Raw genomic sequence first — 25,629 nt, forward strand, 5'->3', positions numbered from 1 at the left:
ATAACCATTGGATTCCTTATCACCTTCTGTAGTATGAAAATGATGTAGTTTACAATGATTCTGGCTTGGTGCGGTGGTCGTGATCCATGAGATTATTTAGGAATAAGTTTATGTAACCTGATTTTCATCCAGCGCGTTTTGTACGTCTCTGCCTACGAACTTGGCAGATGTTTGTTTTTCTCTCCTTTTTTGCGTGTGCTAGATGATATGGTGCCGCGGAAAAGCCAACAAGATTCAACAGAGTTATACTCCTATGTCTTCCTAAGAACTAAATTTGTCAAATCATTGGAAAAAGACTCGAGTTCAATGTCCAGGATTGAAGGCAGGTTCGTGTTTATGTCGATAGGATCACAGTTCTAGGATCGTATTGAAGGGTCCTGCCTCTGTTTCGTAATTGTGACGATTATGGGGTCTAGACCATTATGGTAGTGATGGCAATTTTGAAAGGTAGACTGCAAGACAACGAATCCAGTGGGCGTTTGCAAAATACATCCCTCCGTAACCTGTTTGGAAACAAGGAATTTTCACAAGAATTTCATGCAAAACAGCAGGCATCCTGAGGAAGTTTGATCAGCGTACAACAAACCACACATGCAAAACATCAATCTTTGATATGCGCCAGTTACATCCATTCGAGACGAATCTGACAACAAGAAAGTAAAATGATTTCATCAACAAACAAATAAAAATTATTGGTAGCAGAAAGTCTTAAGATAACTTCCTGGGTTACAATCGATAGAGAAACAAAGCTATAGACCTAAAGAAGATCTTGATCACAAAGTGAACTGTACATCGATGTCTTCCTGTAGTTAGGCTCGCAACCATGCCCAGCACACATAAACCACAAATACCAGGCTAATTCACATGCCAAGGAAACAGGAGGAAGAATCAGCTATATACATCAGAATTCCTCATGCCATTGGACGCTTCACAAGTGAAACCCATTTCCACCAAAGGTAGATGATGGATGAAGATATCACCGCAGCAGCTATACAAAGAGCTGCAATGCCTGCAACCACTCCTTGTCGCTTTTCATCCTGTCGTGTTGAATGTGGTGGTGCTTGTGGGGGAGGGATATTCAGCTCTTGGTAAGGGAAAACTGAGAAAATTGTGCATTTACTTGTCAGCAAATGTCTTTCAGTAAGTATCTGTAGACAGTACGAAAGATGAACAGACTGGCAGCATTTGTCCCGTGGTTACCTTTTATTGCTGACACCAGTGGCCCGTAAGCTCCATCATATGGAATACAACATGTGCCCCGCCCACTCCAATACAGATGTATTTCCAATGTCGAGTTGTCTGCGATCGCTTCATGGGTTATGTTCATGGGTATTCTAGAACCCCCTGCTTCGTTAGTTATGTCAAAATCTTTCTTGATATTTTGACCCTGCATTTAGTTTAGCAAATACTATTTAGCTCGTGGGCTGGATATGTTGAAAACATTTGTATGGTTTATGATTTTCCACTCACGAGAGAGAGAGAGAGAGAGAGAGAGAGAGAGAGAGAGAGAGAGAGAGAGACCTGAATATCGATGTTAAATAAACGCCTGCCTGGTCCATCAACTATGACTATCTCTGCAAAGAAGAGTTGGACTATATATTTCCCATTAGCCAAACCCACAAGATAGTACCACAACGCACTTGTTGATGTTCTTGCTGTTTGGTAGAGCTCTGACAAGTTTGCTATCGGATTAGAACTTGTATTCACAATACCAGGAGATTCACTAAAAGGATCAGAACCCACGTGACTAACTATCCATTGACTGACAGTATTGACATGAAAGCCTGCTGCTCCAAGATTAGTGGAGTCTTCATCGAATACAGTTCGCAGTGGATCTGAATGATGCAGCTTTCCACCACAGTTTATAGCGAAGGAAGTTACATGATCTGCATTTATGATCAGATGATGAGGTAACGACTAAAAGTTTCAACAAACCATGTTAACTCTGGAATAGACTGACAAAATCTGAGTAAAAGTTTAGAACCATCGGTAATTCTCTAATAACCCCATAGATCTGAGTAAAACTTACAATAAAACGGTTATGCCTTCCCCCAATTAGTTAGCCTCTTCACATTTTTTTTCTGTCTGCAAATATTCACTGTTGTATTTGTAATCTTACGTATGAATTGTGATGAGTAATAACCAAGTTGCACTGACTTGTAATTTGGATTATTTGGTCAAAAGTGTTGCACCAATGTGCCCAACCATGTGCCACCTGATTTTCTTTTCCTTCTTCACCACAAAATGTTGCGCTAAAAGTTTGAGAAGGAATTTGCAGAACTAGAAACCAGAAGTTAAACAGTATTCATACAAGGCAATGGAGGATGACGGTAAAAGAGTAATGGCTAAGAAATTACAAAAGAATGTTGGAACAAACACAGGAGAAGAACAAAGGGAGGGGGGTCATAGTTTAGTGGGATAGCAGGATCATGTTTTTTCCCATACCAGTACTGGCCGACTGAAATCAGTGACTGGTTACCGTTGACCTGGGTATACAAATGGTTTTCTGTGTTTGCCAAACACTAGAGCAGCTAAACAGAAATTTATAAAATGTACACCAAAATATTGATTCTAGCATGATAAACATGGGTGCTAGCAGTCTAATAGGATGCTTAAATATAGTACAGATTTTCTAAGAAAACTTACTAGTATAATTGTTTCTGTTGCATTCTTTCGTGCGAAGGCAGTTGAGGAGAGTAAGATTTTCACTGCATGGTAAAACAGAGAGGTGAAAAACATGCACACCATACTACTACAAATTTCAAAATAATTCAGTGATTAAATTCTCCTTCCTATTAACAGGTCAAGTTAATGTCTTGTAGTGTTTCTGGAAGTACTAAGGACACCTCAATGCTAGGACTTCTTTATCCACATTCTCCTTGTTGAAAATGTCCTTACTCTCTCCACTTATTCTAGACCAGGGTTATCCGATTCGCTTAGCGATAAATTGTTCCCTAAAATGCAGAGATACACCAAGTTTGTGATAATTTTCTAATGCACATGTAGGCATGTTGATTGGTGAGTTGGAAAGGAAAACTCACGAGATCATTGACATCTTCCATGGTTTTTCTTCGAAGTGAATGAAGAGAATAAAAAAAGCTAGACCACGGGGAGATGACATCCCCCTGGCTTTGTCTTAAGGAAGGCGAGCACCAAACCCTGGCTGGCTAGGAAACTCGTTGGGTACCCATAATTTGCGAGCACCCAGGTTCAAGTCCGGGTGAGTGGCCTCCTCAACGGAAGACTCTACCAAATACGCTATCGCTCAAGGTAAAAATGATTACATTTTTTATTTTCTTTGTATTGAAAGCAAGGGCACCCTGAACAACAAAGATTAGAAAAAAAGACTCGACTATGGGGAGAAGACGTCCCCTTGGTTTTGTCTTAAGAGATGGGAGTACTGAACCCTTTAGTGAGGTATTCACACGACCTGTGAACATCTGGGTTCGAGCCCGGGTGGGCAACCTCTCAACTGGAGGCTCTACCAACCGAGTTATTGCTTGGTTCGCAACAAAGATTAGACATAGAAAAGGAAATGCCTTTTGGTCAACAATATTAGAGAAGCTTTCTTAAACAATTATGTCAACCTTCTGAGTCTTGAAAAAATAGGCAGCAAGGGAGCACAGTGAATATAACCAAAGTTTCGAAACTTACAGAAAAAACTGCATATGTTACTTTGAAAAACAACAACAGCGTACTTGTTTGACCAACAATATCAAAGAATGCCTGTTGATTACCTGCCAATTGTGCTGTTTGCATCAATTGAAGTGTTGATATAATTTCTGTGTAGAACATGTTTGCAAAAGAATAAGTAAGGTTGCTATAGTTATTAAATAATTAAAAAAATATTAATATACTGCGCAAAAGTAAGAAATCTATACATTGACTTCTTCGGACCAGGAAGGGTTCCATTAAGAAAAAGATTATATGAAACATCCCTGGAGTGTTTATACAAAAAGTTAGAAGAGTTGACATGCACAAGATCAGTCTGCACTGGGGAAATAATCAAATCCCACATAAAGAAATATATTAAACCAAGTTTTTCTTTTAAGGGAAGATAACTCTAGGCACATCCCGAACAGTTACAAACACAGAGGGCCAGTTTGTGGTTGATGTGTTGTGCTGCGCTGTGATGTGGAATGTAGTCTGTTACGGGAACTTTTACTAATCCTAGTAGGATTTTGCTGTTATGGATCCTAGAAAGATGCTCCTAACTAACTCACATGTCCAGACCTAGAAAGAAAGAAGTGCTTTTGAAAAGCCACCGCAATACGGAGCTAGAGTAAGCCACCACAGAGGAGAAACCAAATAGTAGAGCTGTAACACCCTACCCACTTGAGATCAATGTTTCCAAGCTCCTAAATTTGCTATGGTCCTATAGAGCAACTGTTTTATTAAAGTTATTTTAATTGGATTCTGTCTAAAGTTTGATGTGATCTAAGTATGGAATTCAGGACATGCACCTCTGTGTTATCTATAGCGTACAGGTTACATGTGATGTATTTCATACTTCAACAATAGGATGGCGATCAATTGTGAGTTGATGTGACACACCCTAATTAAGTCTGCAGCCCAGAATTAGTAGCCATTATGAGTACAATGATAGTCTTATGCTGCGCAAAAGTGGATGGACATGGTGATGAGCAATGATATAAAGGAAGTTCATACAGAAAATCCTCTGGGCTCCACATTAAAGCATTAGTACTAAGTAAGATAATGTCCTGACTTTCCTCAAAAACAGATAACGTCCTGACACTTAGTTTAACAGGTTTGGGTAAGTAATGGCCCATGTAGAATCTTGGATATGTTTAACTAGTGCAACAAAAGAAATAATAGTTTATTCTCCATAGACATAATGCAATAATGCCATCCATGAACCAGTGCGATCACAGAACAATTGGACAGTGCAGACTTACAAAGCAAGTGATGATTGAACAAATTCAGGAGGAAGAGGTCCATTGAAGTTGTTTCCACCTAAATATCTAAATGAAAAAAGAAATTATCAGCAAAGTGGAAAATAGTGATAGACAGGGGTGTTCAACCACAGTTTTGGTCAAAATCATCAAAACCGTTTAGACATGACCGATGAACAGTGCTAGTAATACTTTTCTTTTCGGTTTGTACTATGCATGAACAGTGCATATGGATGAACAGTTCTCCAAAACCATCTTGTACAGCCCTAGTAATAGACAACTGCACAACACTGCCTATGCCTTTTGGTTTTGAAAGATTTTCACCCATAATTCATCCTGCTAGCTTTCATGATAAACCTTAAGATGTACACTTTACCATATCCAATTTCAAAGTATTCAGTAGAACTTAGGAGAAGTCAAAGCTGTTGAATAAAATGCATGAGTTGCCAAGATTATCAAATTTTACACGCAACCACAATCAGGTTCATATCAGGCTAAAGTTTTGCCCCTAATTTAATTTCTTATTGAAGGCAGCATATCACTCAAGCACTGTAACTCCAACTTACAGGTAGGTTTTGTTCGTATAGTTAGACAATGGTTGTATTGGGCCTGGTAAGTTGTTCAATCTCAAATCCCTGCAAAAGATATGCATCTTTCAATTCATAATAAAAAGGAAATATCAGCAAATTAAATAATATTTGAACAACATGGACTGCACTTTGCCAACACCAAGGAAACTAAATTCTTGCCTAACTTCCACCACTGGATATTGCCGCAAATCTAGGAGCAAAATAAAATAGCGGTCTATATGGTACATGAAACATTTTACCACAGTAGAGGATTCCCCTACTGTATTCCCTCAAAATAAAATAACAACGCCAATAAAAAAAACATTTAAAGTTTTAAATTGAAGTAACATTCAGTAAAATCCAACTTATTTTCCAGCTAACCTATCCCTTACCATTAGAAGCAATTAAAAAGAGATGAATAAAGTCTGTTGATACTGTCTTTGTTTTCAGAATAAAAGCATATTGATGCTTGACAGACGATACTGTAGGTATAAGTCATCCAAAGCCAGTCTAAAACAATAACAGCAAAACCATATTACAGATTATCCCAAAATAGCGGCGATTACGCACGCGGCAGGAGGGTTGACACCTAGGTGCTTCCTAGGCAGGCTCGGTGGTTAATTTTTCTTAAAGAGTGTTATTTAATATAACTTAATAAAAGCATTATAACCAAGCAGAACTTTTTGAAAACTCACAGGTATTTTAGCTTGGGCAAGTTTGGGAGAGTACTAGAAAGCTGGTCACTGATCCCACATTTTCTCAGAGATCTGTTCAACAAATCAAAGGCATGTAGTAAGTCATTGCATTAACCATGAAACTAGACTATAGTTCAGTAGGAGTATAGTGGCACGTGAAGGCATACAACGTTGAAAGGTTTGACCCATTTGCTATGAAATTAAAAGATGATCGTCCACCCTCAAGATCACCAAGCATCCTGTAAAGAAATCCCCATTAAACATGGCAGTATAAGCTACATACCAATATCAATATCAGATTGGTGTGGCTTGAAACAATTGGCAGCATTGTTTTCATAATAATGGTGAATAAGAACTTTTCTCCGGATAAGATGGACAAGGATTAAATGCATTCTTACTTCATTATTTTTTGCAATATCTTTAAGTAAGAGAATGGCAATATAAAACAAAATGGCAATGATATTTTGTTTAATAGAAGTAACCACTAGAGTGACTTACAGGATTTCTAGATTCGTCAAATTAGAGAAATTTTGTGGAATAGGTCCTTGAAGTTTCATCCCATACATTCGCCTAGCAAGACCACAACATTAGCTCTCCAATATTGGAAAGAAAGTATGGGCTGTACCTATCAACAACAAAACAATTCCTTATGCGTACAAGTCAATGAGATTGGTTAAGTTCTCAATAAACTGAGGAACTGGCCCTTCGATGTAGTTATCAAACATCCACCTGCATAAAAAAATATCAAGAACAGTTCATCTTTCTTTTCCAACAAGACACTATCTATCTATTTCTCTCCAGTTAGCTCTGTCTGTAATATAGACAGCGGCACAGTAAAATGGTATTTTTACTTAGTACATGAAACGATATAGGGAAATAAGGCACACTTACAAGGACTGAAGATTTCTTAAACTTGAAGATTGAGAAGGAAAAGATCCACTGAGTTGGTTATTATTGAAGTGCCTAGCTATGTAGAGAACAATCGGTCAGACATAAGATGACTAAATGTCTTTGCTAACAAATAGTTCTGAAATTAGGACAATTTGGGCATCAACAAAAAAAAGTGGAGAAGGATTAATTGTTTGCATAAGATGTACCATTACAATGTAAGCATGCAGTAGATACATTACTGATAGTTCTTGGAACTACAGCAGCCAAACTACTACAGTTAGAAACTGAACATGGGACAGTAAAGGACTAAAGGCACAAGTGTCAATAATTTAGGATGTTACGTTATCTGAAACTAATATAGTAATATCATAACTACGTTGCACGGATATGTCCCACATGTGCCGCATCGCCATCCAGGACGCGTACAGTACGGGGATATGCAGGGATACATGGATCCGCCGCTACCCCTTCTCACCGCCGCCCCAGCAGAAGAGAGGAGCACAGGGGCACTGCGCCTCCGCCTCCGCCGCCCCTCCTCTCCGCCGCAGCAAAGAGGAGCACAAGCGTGCCGCACCGCTTCCTGTCCGCCACCACCCCTTCCTGTCCGCCACCACCGCCCGTGGGTATGGCCCTTCCTCTCCGCCACAGAGGTGGAGGAGGGGGCGAGGAGGCGGCGGCGGCGGCTGGGGTGAGCAGGAGGAGAGGCGGTTGGGGGGGGGGGGGGAGGCGGCGGGGTGATTGGGTGAGGAGCGACGGATGGGTCCTAAAATGGCAGCCCAATACATCTAATTATTTTTTCTTTTCTTTTTTCTTAATAAACATGTGATGTATTTTATAAAATTATATATATATATATATGTGTGTGTGTGTGTGTGTGTGCGCGCGCGCGCGCCGTATCCCCGTATTGTTGTTTTTTTGAAAATGTCGGATCCCCGTACCGTGCAACATAGATCATATCTATATTGAAATTTAAGTCTACACTAGAGATATGGATTGCAGAGATCAGCACATATTTGTTCAATAAGGAATCACTTGTGAATTGACCTACATCATCATTTGTTATGGATGTATGATGGGGCCATATTTTGTGGCTTAATTAACTTGGGAAGTTTAAACATTCTGTTATCACTAGATTAATCAAGAGAGTTCATTTTGTGGCTTAATTAACTTGGGAAGTTTAAACATTCTGTTATCACTAGATTAATCAAGAGAGTTCCATGGTACTCAACAAGATGGACTATCACGCTATCAGTGCACATGCTCATTGATGACAATACAATAATAATTGCCCAATGAGGAGCTAAATCAAATTCATGAGCTTCGGGAACAAACAGGTTCGGTAACGGTAATCACCATGTTTCCAATTTGGAAAGATTGGCAACTTCTGGGGGTATTGGACCACTCAAGTTGTTATTACTCAAATCCCTGAAAGAAATAGGAAGGGACTTACAATCATATTAAGATGTCTCTTCTCACTCAAGAATGTAACATCATATTGATAATAAAAGGCAATATAAAAAAGAAATACCATGGTGTTGCTAAAGCAGGCTGAGTTTTTTTTAAAAAAAAAAAACCTTCAGTCCAAAATAGATGTAACTCTAGGAAAGTGAATTTGGTCCGAAAATACTTCTTGTTCTGGTTTTTCTAGGCAATATTTTCCACCAAATGCTCCTATTAATTGTTTATCGACAGAATGGTAGTGGTTTTAAGAGAGGCGACTATATAACTCGTAGCATTTCAATAAGCACTGGTGTATTCTGAAGCAATTCATTATGATGCAGTGAAAAGTTGCTGCCAAACTATATCAGTTGATTACTTACAGAAGAGAACTCATTTTAACCTAATATCACCTATTACTTTCTAGAGTTAGCAGAGAATCGTATTGTTGCATCTATTACGTCTGCAACATTAACCATCAACCCCAAAACTCACAGGCTGACGAGCTCCGTCAAATTAAAGAGCTCCGGCGGGATAACCGTGATGTTCCTGAACCCTGTCACATTCCTGCATCATCCAACCCACCCGTCAATCCCAGGAGCACAGAGATGTCAGCAAGAAATGGGAGAAAGACAGGCAAACGCGCACAGGTGCGTGACGCGGCACTCGGCGGAGCAGCTGCAGTTGACGGACGCTTTCTCCCCGGGCTTGCCGTGCCAGGCGTGACTCGGGCACGCACCCTCCGACGCGTTGATCGTCAGGCCCCACAGCCGGAATACCGCACCCAGTGCCTCCGCTGCCAAAACGAGAGATCCGTGAGCTCCGACTCCGCAAATGCTTGCCCGCTGTCAACCCAACTCTCCGCGACTAGACTACTTCAGAGAAAGCACGAGAGATCGATACCGTCGGTGTTGGTAGGCTTCTGCTGCGACGGCGGCACGGGCAGACTGGGCTGCCCGGCGGCGAGGGTGAGGAGCACGAGGAGGAAGAGAGCGACGAGAGTCATGGGCTGGGAGCGGAAGCAGCGCGTGAGGGTTGACCTGGGCAAGAGGAGGTGACAGGATGGGATTGTGAGCACAGCATTGGGTTGCTACTTGGGCTGGGGGCTCTGCCTCTAGGGATTGACCTGGGACTGGGGGCACGCGGGCTCGGGGACCGGAGACGAGGTCGCGGGGGTGGAGGCGGAGTTAACGCGACTGGGTCAGGGGGAGGTGGGGAGCGCGCGGGAGGCGCCGGCCGGTGGCGGGAGATGCGGCGGTAGGCGGCGCCAGTTTCTGAGGTTTGGCCGCTGCGAAACGACAGGCGGACTCGGGAAGAGAGAAGTCGCTCTCGCGTTGGACCAGATCCGCGTGGGCGTCCGATCAAAAAAAAAAAAAAAAAAAAATCTGCGTGGGTGTCAGTACGAATCCTCGTGAGTAACGGTGTATTTTTCCGAACCGGACATAAATAAATAATAAATCTATATCATTATATAATACATCAATTTAACTCTTTTCTAAATCAACAAAACCTTCTGCACTCACATATATGATCTTTCCTCCATCCACTCAATCTGTGCATAGAAATTCTGCTTTCTCAAGATTAAACGCTCAGAATTCTTCTCGCATAGCTTCATCAAATCCGATGTTCCAAAGCGCCCGATTCATCCGGCACTCACGGGCCCACGATCATTTTGCCTCCTCTTCGAGTCCCGAACGCACCGTTGTCTCCTGACTCCCAAATGCAACGTATCTGAAGGAGATGTCGCTGTCCTGCCGCTCTGAAGGCTTCATCCAAGATGTGATCACCTTCATCCGCACATCTCCGAAGGAGACGCCACCGTCCTGCTGCTCCTCCGCTTCGTCCAGGTTGGGATCGCCTGTGTCTGACCACCTCTGAAGGAGACGACACCATCCTGTCGCACCTCCGCTTCATCTAGGTCGGGATCGCCTGCGTCCGGCCACCTCCGAAGGAGACGACGTCGTCCCGCTGCTCCTCCGCTTCGTCCAGGCTGGGATCGCCTGCGTATGGCCACCTTCGAAGGAGACGTCGTCGTCTTGCCGCTCCTCCGCTTTGTCCAGGCTGGGATCACCGTCGTTCGGCCACCTCCGAAGGAGACGCCACCATCTTGCTGTTCTTCCTGATTCATTCTCACGCAGCGCCTCCGCTCCTCACCCTAGGTCAGGATCCTCTGCTAGCAGCAAGTTTTAATCCTATTGCAAGGTGTCACATCTGTTCCTATTGCAAATTGATCCCATTGAGAAAAAAAAAATTCTTTTGCTTGCGTGGCGTAATCGATGTCTAGATATGCGTAGCTCAGACAATTACAATCGAGGCTGAATAGCGTGAAGACGATAGTCGCGAAACCACAAATAGGTAATCAGATGGAAGTTTTCATGTTTCTTCTTTTCGTATAAGTAACTATGATTTACTTGCTTAAAGTCTGCAATTAATATTCTAAAGTACCATTGGATATGCTATATATCAACAATTTGTGCTCATGCAAGAATACATTGTACCTGTAAATGAAATATGTTAGTTCAATTTAGGTTTAACATGTGTATTCTTGCATGAGCGCGTGAATGTGCACAAGATTGAGCATTCTTCTTCTCAAAGTATTATGCAAATGTACGGAATTCAGATTCTTTCTCAGGTGCACTGTCAAATGTGCTATTAGTAGGTAAATTAGCAACATCAAGAGCGGTATATATCTTCCCTGTATGAAGTGCTAGGACTGCCATATTTCTAAGGTCATCAACCCTACATGACTTGTTAGCCAAATGAATAAGATCTCCTCCATTGTTGTCTGGATTAGGTATTAGAATTAGGTTTCATTTCTCCTCAAAATAAATGTTTCTCATAAGTCCAACAGTTGTGGCCGCTATATCAATCACACTCCAGTTAATGTAAACACTTTTATGACAATCTAGAGTAGGATCCACAGGTAAAAGCAAATACATATTTGCATTGTTCCATAGGAATGTATCATCTTTCTTGAGAATGAACTCCCTTGTGGTTGTGGTGTTGATTGCTTTTGATCTGGTGAATAGTATTTCCAAACAAACCATTAAAGAGAAGCCCTTGAAATAGCTTTGTTTGTTCCATCTAAGAGCCAAGGGAAAGGAAACTTTCAGATAAGAAGAAAAGAATCAGAAACAAGTAGGAAAAATAATACATGGACTTGATCAGACCTGACGAACATCCAACTCAAAAGGTCCGCAAGGAGAAACTAAAGCTTTTACCATCTTGTCATGCAAATATAGGTCAATACCCAAAGTAGCAGCTTGTTTTCCTATACTTGCATCAATTAGCAGGACAAAGTCAGAGTATTTCTGACCAACTTGATCACAAACAAAATTCAACTTGTAGCCTTGAAGCTTAGCAACACCTCTATTTAACCCCCAAGTGCCAGACATAGCAAAAATCCTGGTTGTACCTGAATGTACGTGATGTTGTATAGAGGAGGTGAATAGGTGTCTCCTGAAAATTAAAATTTCATAGCGGATTACAGATCCTAGATATTCTAGGTCGATCCAGAGACTCCGGCATCTAGAGGTTCTTAGCTTAACCCGGATAGTCCGGATGGAACATGAAATAAAAAATTAAGAACACCTAAGTAAGTCTAATTGAATCTTAGGGTTACCAATGGTTTTAAATAAAGCTTAAAGATATTTTCACCAAGCACCTACAGTTATAAACTCGTAAATAAATATACCAGACAAATTGCCCTAAAGATCAACTAGAACAAGAAAGTATGCAAGAAAGTAAAGTAGACAAGAATTTGTTTCTCGAATTTCGGATCAAACGATCCTACATCTCCGTTGAGATGCTCACAAAGAGCAAGATCTCTTTCAACCCTTATCCTCACCAAACGACCATGTAGATCAAGCTTGGACTAACTCAAAGCTTTCTCTTCCCTTACGGAGGCGAGGATGACCTTCACAGACTTCTTAGGACACTCCACAAGATTGGATGCTCTTCAGGTGACGCCTAATCATCTAGCAGCTCTAAGCTCCAAGAGTAACGAATGTGAATCAACGGCTTGATGATGAACTCAAGTGCTCAAATGATGAATTTATGCTCACTAGCACTCAATCTCACTTTTTCAACCCAACTCTTAAAATCTTGCAAAATTTGATGCACTAGATGAGTTAGGAGGGCAATTGAATGGCGATGAATGTGTGTCTTGAGTTGGTTTAGCAACAACAGCATCTTAAAGAAGATGGTGAGGAGGTATATATACTCACCCCTCAAAAAACTAGCCATTATAGTGATTTTTGTACTGACACGGTGTATCCGGGTTATACCCGGAGACTCTCCGGAACCCAACTTGGAGGGTTCGAATGACTGATAGAACACGGAGTATCCGGGTCAACCCGGAGACTCCAGGTAAAATAAAAAAACTAATAAAGCACCCCTGTTGGAACTGAACTCGGAGACTCCAGCTGACACACTAGAATCTGGAGTATCCGGGTCAGCCCAGAGACTCCGAGCACAGACTAAGACATTTAACTTTCCGGTGTTCGTGGGATGATTTGTGTCTCTCTTCTTTGGTCTACATAGGTACTTTGAGTACTGAGACATCTTCAAGTCAATCTATATACATCCCTCTCATAGAACAACATACATATACTCAAATTCGAAAATAAAATCAATTTAATCTATTGAGTGACTATATGCTGTTTCTCTTTTCCTTTTAGGGACGCTAACGTCATTTAACTTCTTTGATAGGACTAAAACATGTTTATAACTTTGATAAACTCATTAGTCCCTTAATCATTTGTCATCAATTATTCAAAACTCAAATAGAGGTTTAGATGCACTTTCAGTACCATGCAATTCTTTTCATTTGGTTGTACCTTTAAGAATGCAATAAAATACCATTGTCACAAATACAGATTATTTCTTTGTTAGTTATTAATAAATTAATATTACAAAATCAGCTCCACTATGTATGACAGTTAAAAACAAGTAGTTGATAGATGAAATCTATTGAGAACTTAGCAATCATGTACCTACACCTGTACCAGATGTGCGGTTACTAGCCTTGCTCAAAATTTCCAGTGGTGGCTCTTCAACGGATGGCAAAAGGTGATCATCAAGTGCTCCCAGCTAACGCAGCCTCTTACCTGCATCAAGGCAAACAAGGTGCTTAGCTTTCTGCATGTTTCTTGCTTTAGATGGCAATGTTACTGTACACTCATAACCATCACCATAATGGGTGAACTGAAATATAGGTCTTGGGGTGTAGTACCTTCAACATGAGCGAGAACATCAGAAAAATTGAGTTAGAACCCTCCACATAGAAAAAAACACCAAACAAAAACTTGGTATTACAGATTTTTGAATGCATATAACCTGTGTAGCCATGTAAAATGGCACAAAACTGAAATGGAGTCACCATACTTGTCCTTTGGAAGTTTCTCACAGTACTGGTAGAGAACACTGATGCTGGAATTGGCGATTAGTTTTGCTCCTGTGTCCATTGCAGCACATAAGCACTCAACAATTTGTGCTCATGTTAGTTATGTATCTGTTACATGATGGAGCACTATAGCTAACAGTAGAAACTTACATTGTAAGAACACTTGATTTTAAATGTTTAGGCCATATGGAGTATATGTTATCCAGAAAACAAACATCAATTATATTGTGATCTAATGGTTATTATCTGATGTTTAAACGTGTCACGTGATTGAAGACGACATACATCTCATAATTTTTCTCCCTTTTTTGCACTTTCAGGGAAGAGGGGACATGACAGAACACCATTGGACTGGGATGCAAGGTTAAAGATTGCGCTAGGAGCAACAAGTGGAATGCACATATTAATAATTTTCTAGTAATATGGACACACCGAGCGAAGGGCGAGCTGCATTCAGAGATATATCCAACCACAACAACAACGACACAGGTATAGTGCGATGTCTACTGGTTTGTACTTTGTTCATTTATTGATGCCTGCCTATATATGTGAAATACTTTGTACCACGCCGCAATCAAATTGATGTTGCAAAAATCATGGCGACAACACCGCAAACAACACCTTCTGATGAGGTGTAGCGTAAGAGGGAAGAAAAGAACAGAAAGCAACATGAATACCGTGAAAGGAAGAAGGCTAAAGCAAACAATTTGTACCTTGTGGCTGGGTCATCGGAGCCGTCCAATACAACTCCTGATAATGGAAGAAACCTGATTCCCATAAACTCTGGTACATTTTAATCATCTGTTGAGATAATTTTTCTTCCCATATATATGTTTGTGACTATGTAATTCTCATACCAGCGACTACATTTTTGTATTCATTGTGTAGCTGGATCCATCAACAACAGTATTGTAATATCAGTCACACCAATACAGTTAACAAATGTTTGCCTTTCCCAACGATAAAAGGGAATGGGACAAGGACTGACGAGCTGAACTGTCTGAGGACTAGAGAGAAGAAAGGAACAAAAAGCAGCATGAATACCAAGCAAGGAAGAAAGCTTAATCAAACAATCTTAACGGAGGGAGTACTAGATCATCAGAACCAGCCACACCTACTCTGGTAATGTTTAATGTGAGATTAATGCGAGAAACATTGTTGTGCCTTAATCAACTGTCATGATATTTTGGGTTTCAGATACTTTACCAAATGGACATATTGAACGGATTCAGAGTCAGGTTACCAACAAACACTTCACACCAACTAATGGATGTGTGTCTGTGAACCAAGCCAGTGCTTTTAATCGACCTTCGTACAGTTTGGGGTGTATATAATTCACATTAATTTTGTAGGTACTTACTCAGCCATAGGACAATAATCACCATATGGAACGGCGTATTCAACCATTTAGCAAACACCGAGCATAAGAGACAAGGAAAATGTCGATCCAGATGATCCCATGGAGTGGCTACATAGAAATGGTAAATATGTATGACAATATGATCCTAGCTATGTTGCATGTACTTTTGTGCCCGATCAAAATGGTGCCACCATGACAACTTCAAATATTGCAGCTCGAGGTGCCATGTTGTAGACTTTTTTATGTGATCCTATTTGCGTCATAACTCAATAGATTATGTGTTGCTAATTCAAAAACTTTTCCATTGATGACCAGGTGGCAGTTCGAGTAAGGACAAACTCCTAATAAACAGAGAAAGATACATAAGTATGGATGACTCCAAGAAGGAAATATTATTGCGTCATATACGGGAGTACAAGAATAGGAAAGCAGGTAGCATTGAAAAGCACCAAGAATCTCCAGTCCCAGGTGAACACATTTGTGAAATTGAATACATTGATATGTCTGCAGTGTAGCCAGTATAGCTTCCAATTACATCTAATTACATGCTCCTTGGTAACCCATGGTCCATATGGACTTACTCAAGAGGAAACTATACATGTGCTGCCTCTTCAATAGAGAATTCCATAACCCAATGATATAGAATTCGACAGTGGTTTATTCAAGCCTACACACCCTAATTCTGATGCAAAAAAGGTGACTTTTAATTGAACAATTATATTTATTACACATCGAGCTATAAATAGGATCTCATGTACAATCAACCATCATGCAATAGATCATCTTGAGGCAACCCATAATTGTGACGTTGCAAACAATGATGATGAGAAAACCAGGACATTGCTTGGTGAAGGTAACAATTGCATATATATACTCTTTAGTTTTATTGATTTGATTGATTTAATATGTTCATGTTTTGAGAACCAAACCTTGTTTTTCTCTCAGGTGATGAGTTCGAGTCGCTCGTATCGTATGTATGTTAAGGGTGTTGATGGTACCAACACCGCTGATCCATATGACTATGTCTACCATAACCTGCCAGATAGCCACCATGTTTTGAGAAAAGTACCTGATTGCCAATACTGTGGTGCAAAAAGATTTCAATTTGAGTCACTTGGATTCTGTTGTAGAAAAGAAAAGATAAAAATACATATTCCATATGTGCTTGCTGGTTAAAACGATTGTTTACAAGTCAGGTACATGATGATGCAAAATATTTCAGAAAACACATACGGTACTTCAACTCTCATTTCTCTTTCACAAGTCTTGAAGTTACCCTTGACCGATGAGTTAGCACTACAACCGGGTCTGGTATATATACATTCCGTGTGCATGGTGGGTTGTACCATCATCTGGACTAGTTGGTGCCAGGTTATCAGGGCCTCATCATTTGCAGCTCTACTTTTATGATACAGAAGATGATACATTGTCCCACAGAGTGTGGAGGTCTCCCGACCTTGATATCAATCTCATCCAGAATATCCTAAGAATATTACAAGATCACCCATACGTACAGACTTTTAAGAGAGTTGGTTCTATTCCAAACCGAGATGACTATAGAATTGAACTCAATACAAATGTCACGCCTGACCAACGAAGGTACAATGCCCCCAGGGCCTCACAAGTTGCTGCTATCTATTTAGAAGGGAATGATTCTCAGAGAAGTTTTGATAGGAGTGTGATTGTATATGCCAAAGGTGATCACCCGCGCTATATTAGAGCATATCATGGTTGTTACGACCCATTGGCATATCCTTTATTTTTCCCCGGAGGGGAAACTAGCTAGGACCTCAAAATGTTGTACAATGGTCCATCTATAATTCTGGAGGCTATGAACCTAGATGATCCAAGTGAAGCGCCAGCTTCCGCTAATGTGCATTTCAGGGAAGAAGCCACTTGTGATGATCATATAGGTACCTACACTCACTCCATATATCAATGCTTAATAATGTTGGTACTCCTATGTTTGTGTATATTGATATTTCAAATTTGTTGTAGACCACAGTGAGGCCGAAAATCAATTAGACAATGAAGGCAACAATGACATACAAGGAGGTGATTTCTTAAGTAGGATGGTAGAGGTAGCTCAATATGCAGATATGTCACTTCAAGAGAATACTATTCTCTCAAGCTACAAAGTTAGAAAGGCACTTTTTAACATATTGTTATTTTGAGGATGGCTTTTCCAACAATGGGTTGTTGACATGTATATCAAGATCGAGTCTATGAGGCTAGACTGGTACTCTAGTCGGGAGAACCAAAAACTCATACGCGCTAAACTATACCAGGTGAAGGAAAAAATGATTTTTTCTGACCATTAAAATTACTGCACATCCACCTATCATTACACTCATTACCAGTTGTGTTCTAGAAATTTTACACATATGATTTATTCATGGTGTGATTTATCTATTGTAGGGGTGTGGTTGATGTGATTTTTGCTGGAGAGACATGAACTTCTGAGGTTGGCAAGAGAATTGTGCTTCCTCATACTTTTCCGAGGGGCGATCGCGACATGCAACATGCAACAAAGATTTCTTAATGCAATGCCTATTGTTCAGTGTTTTGGGGAACCAGATTACTTCATCATGATGATGTGCAATCCGTACTGGGAGGATATAACAACCAATCTTGAACCTAGCCAGACACCACAAGATAGACCGAAAGTGGCAGCAAGAGTATACATGGCCAAGTCGCGAGACATTAAAGATTTGTTGATCAAGAAAAAGTATTTTAGAGAGGTTGCAGCGTACTTCATGTTACTGAGTTTCAAAAGAGGGGCCTACCACACAAACAATTTTTGTTGATCATGAAGTCAGGCAGTAAGTTAACAAGCCCAGATGGATATGATAAAGTAATTTCTGCGGAGATACCAGACAAGGACAAGTACACCGTGTTGCATCATCTAGTCATCAAGCATATGTTGCACGGACCGTGTGGCGTACTAAATAGAAAGTGTCCTTGTATGGTGGATGGAGAGTGTCGCCTTCACTATCCTCAACAGTTCTGTGCCGCAACACAACAAGGAAAGGACTCATATCGTTTATATAGCAGGAGAGATGATGGACGTCATGTAAAGATTAGAGGTACGGAGTTAGATAACAAGTGGGTGGTCCCATACAATCTTGGACTGCTTATGCGATATAACTGCCACATCAACGTTGAAGCTTGCTCATGCATCGAAGCTGTTAAGTACCTATTTAAGTACGTATATAAAGGCCATGACCATGCATCATTATCAATCCACCTTGCTCAGAAGGAAGGTGGAGAAATCAATGAGATTCATCAATATAGGGATGCTAGATACATATCACCACCGGAAGATGTTCATAGGATTTTTGGTTTCCCACTGTTTGGTGTCTATCCATCTGTTTTGCAACTCCAACTTCATTTGCCTAACATGTAGCATGTTACCTGTGATGGGTATGATAATCTTGAGGATGTTGTCAGCTGGCCATCTTCTTCTATGACCACACTTACTGAGTATATCAAGATGAACTATGTGGATAGTTATGCAAGGAAATTATTGCACATAGAGTTCCCGGAACACTATCGGTGGATCAAGGGTAGAAAGGTTTGGCAAAGAAGAAAGCAGATAGGACATATTGGATGAATTGTGTATGCGCACCTTGCTGAAGAGGAGAGATACTTTTTGAGAGTGCTTCTGAATCATGTGAGAGGTGCAACCTCATATGAGAATTTGAGAACAGTGTCTTTCATCACATACTCAACTTTTAGAGAAGCATGCGAGAAAAGATGACTTATATAGACAGACATGTCACTTGATGACTGCTTGAGTGAGGCTGCAACTTTGACTGCTTGAGTGAGGCTGCAACTTTTCAGATGCCATGTGCTCTGTGAAGGTTATTTGCGACTATTATGGTGTTTTGCGAGGCCACCAACATCCGTGCACTGTGGGACAAGCACAAGGATCCAATGTCTGAAGATTACATGCGGGACAACTCTAACACAATAGCAGTAGAGCAAATGGTGCTTAGAGACATACGGGATATTGTTCATTCTATGGGGAAGGATATCAGAAATTATGTTCTTCCTGAGGTGAAGGACACAGGTAATTTTTTCCAATCTAAGCAAATGATTGTATCTGCATAGTTTGTATGTATTACAGTGCATTTTTTTTTTGTTACAAAACATGGTAGAAAACACAGCATACAATTATAGTGTGTACTGTAGTTTCCCATAACACATTAAAATATCACTTGAAATTCCTATATGAGTGCCTTTTATTTTTTTTGTTTATTGATCAATGGTTTCTTGATACATTTATTTATTTGTATCAATAAGGTGACTTTTCCACTAACATAATAAGAGAGGTTAGAGAGGAACTTTCTGTGGGCATAGATCAAGAACATTTAGATATATATACATCTCTTAACAAGGAGCAACGTGCAGGATTTGATGAAATCATATATCATGTATTTAATAACAATAGCCAAGTATTTTTCGTGGACGGTCTAGGAGGCACAGGTAAGACATTACTATACAAGGCACTTCTTGCTAAAGTGTGCTCAGAGGGCTTAATAGCCATTGCAACTGCAACTTCTGGTATTGCAGCATCGATATTGCCTGGAGGACGCACTGCACATTCAAGGTTCAAAATCCCAATTAAGCTTGCTGACAATAGCATGTGCAACTTCACAAAACAAAGTGGCATCGAAGAGTTACTTTGTAGGGCATCCTTGATTATCTGGGATGAAGTTGCCGTGACAAAGCATCAAACAGTTGAGACACTTGATAGGTCCCTACAAGATATTATGGATTGTACTTTGTTATTTGGAGATTTTAGATAGGTTCTTCTTGTGGTGACGCATGGGACAAGAACACAGATAACTGATGCTACATTATAGAGATCTTATTTATGGGAAAATATAAGGAAGATAAGATTGTCACATAACATGAGGGCTCATTCTGACCCATGGTTTTCAGATTATCTCCTTAGAATTGGAAATGGAACTGAACGGATGATTGGAGATGATTATGTTCGTCTACCTGATGACATTGTGATTGGTTATACAGACACCGAAGATTCAATAAATAAACTCATTCAAGATGTATTCCCATCACTTGAGGAAAATGCAAGATCAATAGCTTATATGATCATCTGTGCCATTCTTTCAACCAAAAATGAGCATGTGGGTCAGCTGAACGCAAAGATGATTGATAAATTTCCAGGCCAGGAAAAGGTTTATCACAGCTTCGACTCTGTCGATGATGATTCACACAATCACTACCCTATTGAGTTTCTGAACTCGATCACTCCAAATGGCCTCCCCCCACATGTGCTCAAAGTAAGAATCAACTGTCCTATGATTCTTCTCCGCAACCTTGATCCTAACAATGGCTTGTGCAATGGAATAAGACTAATTGTTAGAGCATTCCAAGACAATGCAATTGATGTCGAAATTGTTGGTGGACAACATGTAGGCAAAAGGGTGTTCATACCAAGGATCACTTTGTTTCCCTCGGACGATATTTCACTTCCTTTCAAGTTCAACAGGAAACAAATCCCAATATGTCTAAATTTTGCAATGACCATAAATAAATCGTAGGGACAAACCATCCCTAATGTTAGGATCTATGTTCCGGAGCCTGTGTTCTCACATGGAAAACTTATGTTGCATTGTCAAGGGGTGTGTCAAGGCCAACAACAAGAATTTTGGCCAAACCAAAAAAAGAATTAGATCCCACAGGGAAGAGCACCAGGAATATTGTGTATTAAGACGTCCTGGAGTGGTGAAAAATGGTAAGTAATAATCCCAAAAAGGCAGTATCTTAATAAGTGCTTCATATTTATTTGCGGATACGTGTTTTTTGTTGGATGCCGTGAGGAATAAAAGAGTATTCAATCCCTATGCGTCATCTATTTTTTTTCCCACCATTTGTATACTGGAATCTAAATGGATGACATTTTATCCATTTGTTTTATATATGTGCCTAATACTAAATTTATAGGGAGCCATTCACACCATAAACTCTATTACTAAAGCCAAATTTGTCACTGATCCATCTTGAATTAAGCCTGAGTACGCTAATCAATTCTGTTGCTGGTTCCTCGAGTGCGTTGTCAATTTCGGGCAGCTTTGGTTAATGTTGATTGCCTTTATTTTGGTAGGATAGAATTGGTGTTTGGATGATTTGAGATTGATATTTCAAATCAATTAATAGATTTCTGTTGGTTTGTTCGATTTGAACTCCACAGTGTCACCGGTGCTTGCTTTTAGATAGTATCCATATTTGGGGAGATGTCATAGCACAACACTTAGGTTCCTAAATTTAGCTTCTAAAGTGTTCCTCTGCCCTCCTCTTTCTTTATTGCAACCGAAAATTTCTTTGCCTCCTTTTCTTGGGCCACCTTTAGCCTATAAAATTTGCTTTCTCAAAAACAGGTTCAGAGATAACATGAAAATATATGTGTTCAGGTAGGCTTGAATTCCTTTGTCACATCCCAATTCCTAATCATGTCATTAAGCAAAATTTAGCATAATAAGTATCATATTTGAATGCTAAGCATTATGATTTGTTTGTTATTCCAATTGGTAGTTTGGCTTTTGCTATGTGTTAAAAAACTAACCGATGTTAACACTTTTGTCAGTTTAAGTCTCGCCTAGGCTTTTGGGTGAATTGAATTTAATTGGGTTCATCACGGTTTGTTTTAGAGGCGCAAAAATCCTTAGAATTTTGGAGCCACCTCTCTTGAGTGAACAAAAGGGGAGGAGAAATTGAGGAGGAATATAAATGATTTTTAGCTGAAATACGCTTGAAACACTAGCAAGTGGGGCCCACTTGGGCTTGGCCAGCCCACACCCCCTTCTTTCCCTTCACCTACAGCCCCACTCTCCCCCACGCCCACTCTCTCTCTTTTCCAACCGGCCAAACATCAAGAGCCGCAACACCCTCTTCCCTCTCCCTTAAACTCTTCATTTTCTCACCCAAAATCCCACTCAAGAACAAGGATTCGAGGTATGCATGTTATACCACTGTATTCCTCTCCTCTTTAACTTCTCATCCATCTAACTCTTGTTCTCATGCATGAAGATTTGAAGGTTTGGCAACTCAAACTTGTCAACCTTCTTACTGGAATTTCAGCAGCGGGGTTTTCTCTTCTCCAAGCATTTCCCTTCAATTTCTTCTGCACCCAAAGGTCTCCGACCACAACACTAACCTTAGGTGAGTTATTCTAGGTTTCTTTGGTAGGAATGTACGTTACATGATGGATGAATCCAAGTTTAGGGGCTACAAATCGAGTGTTGCAATGCACCTCATGTTCTTCATGAAATGGATATGGTAGGAGGAGAATGTATGAGATAGAACTAGAGATTTGTGTGTATTTTGTTGTTGTATGAAGACTAGAACCCATGTACTAGTGTAAAACCACCTTTTCTTTGAGTTAGTGAAACATGCAATCGAATCAACCTTGGGTTCTTTGTGAAATTAGGCAAACTGGAAGAATCGAAAGTTCCAAATTTTAGATTAGAACATCCAGTTAACCTCGAGTTAACCCAACCGAGAGCCTCGTTTTCATAAAAGTCCAACATATCTGACCCGATCAGAAGTTTTGACTTTTATACCGGAAATTCAATTGAATAGAGCTGCAACCCGAGAACCCCATTTTCATAAAACACTGGATGTTCCGACCTGAAGATCGGAACTTTCAAAGTTACTATTCATCAGATGATTTTCCTTCCTGTTTACTTTGCCGACAGCTTGTATATTTTGTAATTAATTCATACAAACTCCAAAGATTATGAAACTAGTTGCGTTAGCTTCGTACGAGTATGAACTACATGTAAAAAATATTGTAACTTTCAAAATACTTTCTAATAATTAATTAATTAAATGTGTTTCAGTTTAATTAAATCATAGTTAATTAATATGGTGTCATAAAATTATGAAACTATTTGGACAATTCATGTTATGATCAGTGCTATCTAGAAAAAATTTGGATAATTCATGTTATGATCAGTGCTATCTAGAAAAAATATACTTTGGTATGAAAGTGTTGTTTATATTATTGAATCTCATGTAATCTTGATAGCTAGTTTAATTAAAGTCATTTTTGAACAGACCTTAAATTCATATGATTCTTGTTGCATCATATTCTTTACTCAGTACCTCATCTTCTGTTATATTTCATGGCGTTTGGTGCATGTATCATAGTATTTCATCATGTTAATTGTGATGCACCGTTCTTTCTTTTAGCGATCGATGAACCAGAAGCGACGGGAGTATTCTTGAAGTGGAACCTGATTGTAATATTATGTGTGAAGCACTTGATCAAGACAAGCATCTAATTATACTCATCCTATTACTTTGATCACATGTTGTGTTAAATCGATAAGTTATGCTATATGTATGTCTTGCATGATGGCTAATTAAATATCGAGTTTTGGGAGTAGATCCTAATTGTTGCATTACCCTTCATTAGTTTTGTTATCTATTGATCCATTATAACCCTGGGTATAGCGCTCAATGGTCTAACTTAAAATGAATATGTCATACTTAGCAAGGCTTAGGTCATCAGTAGAAGTAGAGCGGTGGTTCGATCATCGTTCGCGAGCTTAGGGTTTACTCTTATTTCACAAATACAATGATGATGATGTGTAAGTCAGTGAGGATGAGACGAGATTCAGGTAGGCAATAGGGATAGCTCTAGAAGAGAGTCTCGGATGCTATAGCCTCGCTTGAATCGATTAAGCATCGTCCGTTGTTGTAGTTGGATTTAACACTTTCCGTACCTACCACATGTCGATATAATAGTAAGATAAGTCGAATACCTTTTGTAGCTATGACCTTTTGGCTTATTGGCCTATGGTGTCGTGGGCATAATGAGCTTGTAGAGGTAACGTCATAAATATGTTGTGGGTATAATAGATTCGTAGAGGTATCTAATTTACTCGAGGAGTAGTTCTAGCTACCTCCACACATTTAGGCGTAACTAGGGTGCTTCAGGAATAGCCCTAGTGAACCTATGCACCTATATGTGCATGTTCAAACGGTCGGGACTCAATTGGAAAATGTTGACACAGGTGCCCCTTGTGTGCACTTTAGCGGGTGACACATGCCGAATGGTCCTCGTGTCATGTCGTGTGGGTAAGATCAATTCGAATTGCCGCTCTCTCGATTATAAGCATGCTTCTGTCTATTTACATAAATCGTAGATTTTCGTTATTGTGATGTTGTGATGGAATGTTGGAACATAGATGGTGATGTTGATGAAAATTGATATGGTACAAGTTACAGTTAAGTTATGTTGATGATCTCATGATACAAGTGTGTTTGGTTAGATGTAGATGCTTACACTTGAGTACAAATCACTTTTGCATATTAAGTTACTTAACCTTTGTGGTTGAATCCTTGCTAATTACCCATATGCATTCTCCTTGAAGTCATGCTATTTATAAGTGTATATTATAGATTAAGTCTTGCGAATATCTTCGTACTCATGTGCTTTGTTTGATTTCAAGGTGAGTAATATTTAGTTTTTGACTACTTTACATCTGTCGATATTGGCGACGTGCAAGAATAGTGTCATTCTACTCGTGTGTTGTTCTTTTAGGGTGGCGTCTTAGGGTAATCGACGCTACCCATCTTTTGTTATCATGTAACTTATTCCGCTGTATAACTACTCTAACAAATGTTCGGCTTATATATTTTGTTATAAGATTTAATTTACTTAAAGATTTATAACTTAATTTAATTACTTACTCTTTGTTATATATTGTGATGATGTGCTTGTTGTAAAAGCGCGTGTTCCAATCCTAAGTGTAATTATAGAAAATAATTTTTTTAATAATTAGCTCGAATACTATTTAAACGGTTCCCACATCCTTCCTCTGTCAGCACTAACCCTCTTTGATGATGCCCCACTTCTTGGCCAAGATATCCTGGGCCATCTGCATTACTGGTTTGTGTAAGTCTTTCACTCCTCTTCTGTGTGCTCTGCTCCTTCTTGTTGTCCTGCACGCTTCCACGGGTGAGAGTGGCAAGGAGGGGAGTAGGCAGTTGACAAGTAACAGAAAAAAGAAATTTGTCAATGGTAGGACTCATCTCGTTATGAGTCTCATCCTCATTCATAATTTCTGCATTGATCATGTTGTCTTGCTGCTGCTGAATGCTGTCAGGTTCATTTGTCTGGTGCACATCCTCTTCATTTTCCTGCTCCTGACTGATGGGCAGCTCTGTTGGGTTCAGTGGAGCCTCAGGTAGCTCCTGTCCATCAGCATTTTGCATTACAAAATGCTGATCACTAGCATTAGGCTGCATGTCCTGCGTTTGAACTCCTTCATTAGTGGCCGTAGGTTCGTTAGCATTAGAAAGGTTCTGAGTAGCTTTGTTCAAT

The 25,629-nt window shown here is 39.9% G+C and overlaps 2 protein-coding genes across 2 annotated transcripts; one reads left to right on the top strand and one right to left on the bottom strand.

Moving 5' to 3' along the window:
* Positions 1-666: 666 nt before the first annotated feature.
* Positions 667-9,856, bottom strand: LOC133930792 (probable LRR receptor-like serine/threonine-protein kinase At1g56130). Its single transcript, XM_062377528.1, has 17 exons — positions 9,409-9,856; positions 9,154-9,301; positions 9,001-9,072; positions 8,422-8,493; positions 7,069-7,140; positions 6,835-6,906; positions 6,676-6,747; positions 6,345-6,416; positions 6,178-6,249; positions 5,480-5,548; positions 4,917-4,982; positions 3,882-3,938; positions 3,738-3,782; positions 2,647-2,708; positions 1,522-1,886; positions 1,201-1,387; positions 667-1,099 (listed from the first exon to the last, which is right to left on the bottom strand). The coding sequence occupies exons 1-17, from the start codon at positions 9,509-9,511 to the stop codon at positions 912-914; spliced, it is 1,794 nt and encodes a 597-aa protein (XP_062233512.1). The 5' UTR covers positions 9,512-9,856; the 3' UTR covers positions 667-911.
* A 9,292-nt stretch (positions 9,857-19,148) lies between these two features.
* LOC133930258 (uncharacterized) lies at positions 19,149-20,839 on the top strand. Its single transcript, XM_062376906.1, has 2 exons — positions 19,149-19,341; positions 20,217-20,839. The coding sequence occupies exons 1-2, from the start codon at positions 19,149-19,151 to the stop codon at positions 20,837-20,839; spliced, it is 816 nt and encodes a 271-aa protein (XP_062232890.1).
* The last annotated feature ends 4,790 nt before the right edge of the window (positions 20,840-25,629 follow it).

Source organism: Phragmites australis, chromosome 10 (genome assembly GCF_958298935.1).
Source record: "Phragmites australis chromosome 10, lpPhrAust1.1, whole genome shotgun sequence".
NCBI lineage: Eukaryota > Viridiplantae > Streptophyta > Magnoliopsida > Poales > Poaceae > Phragmites > Phragmites australis.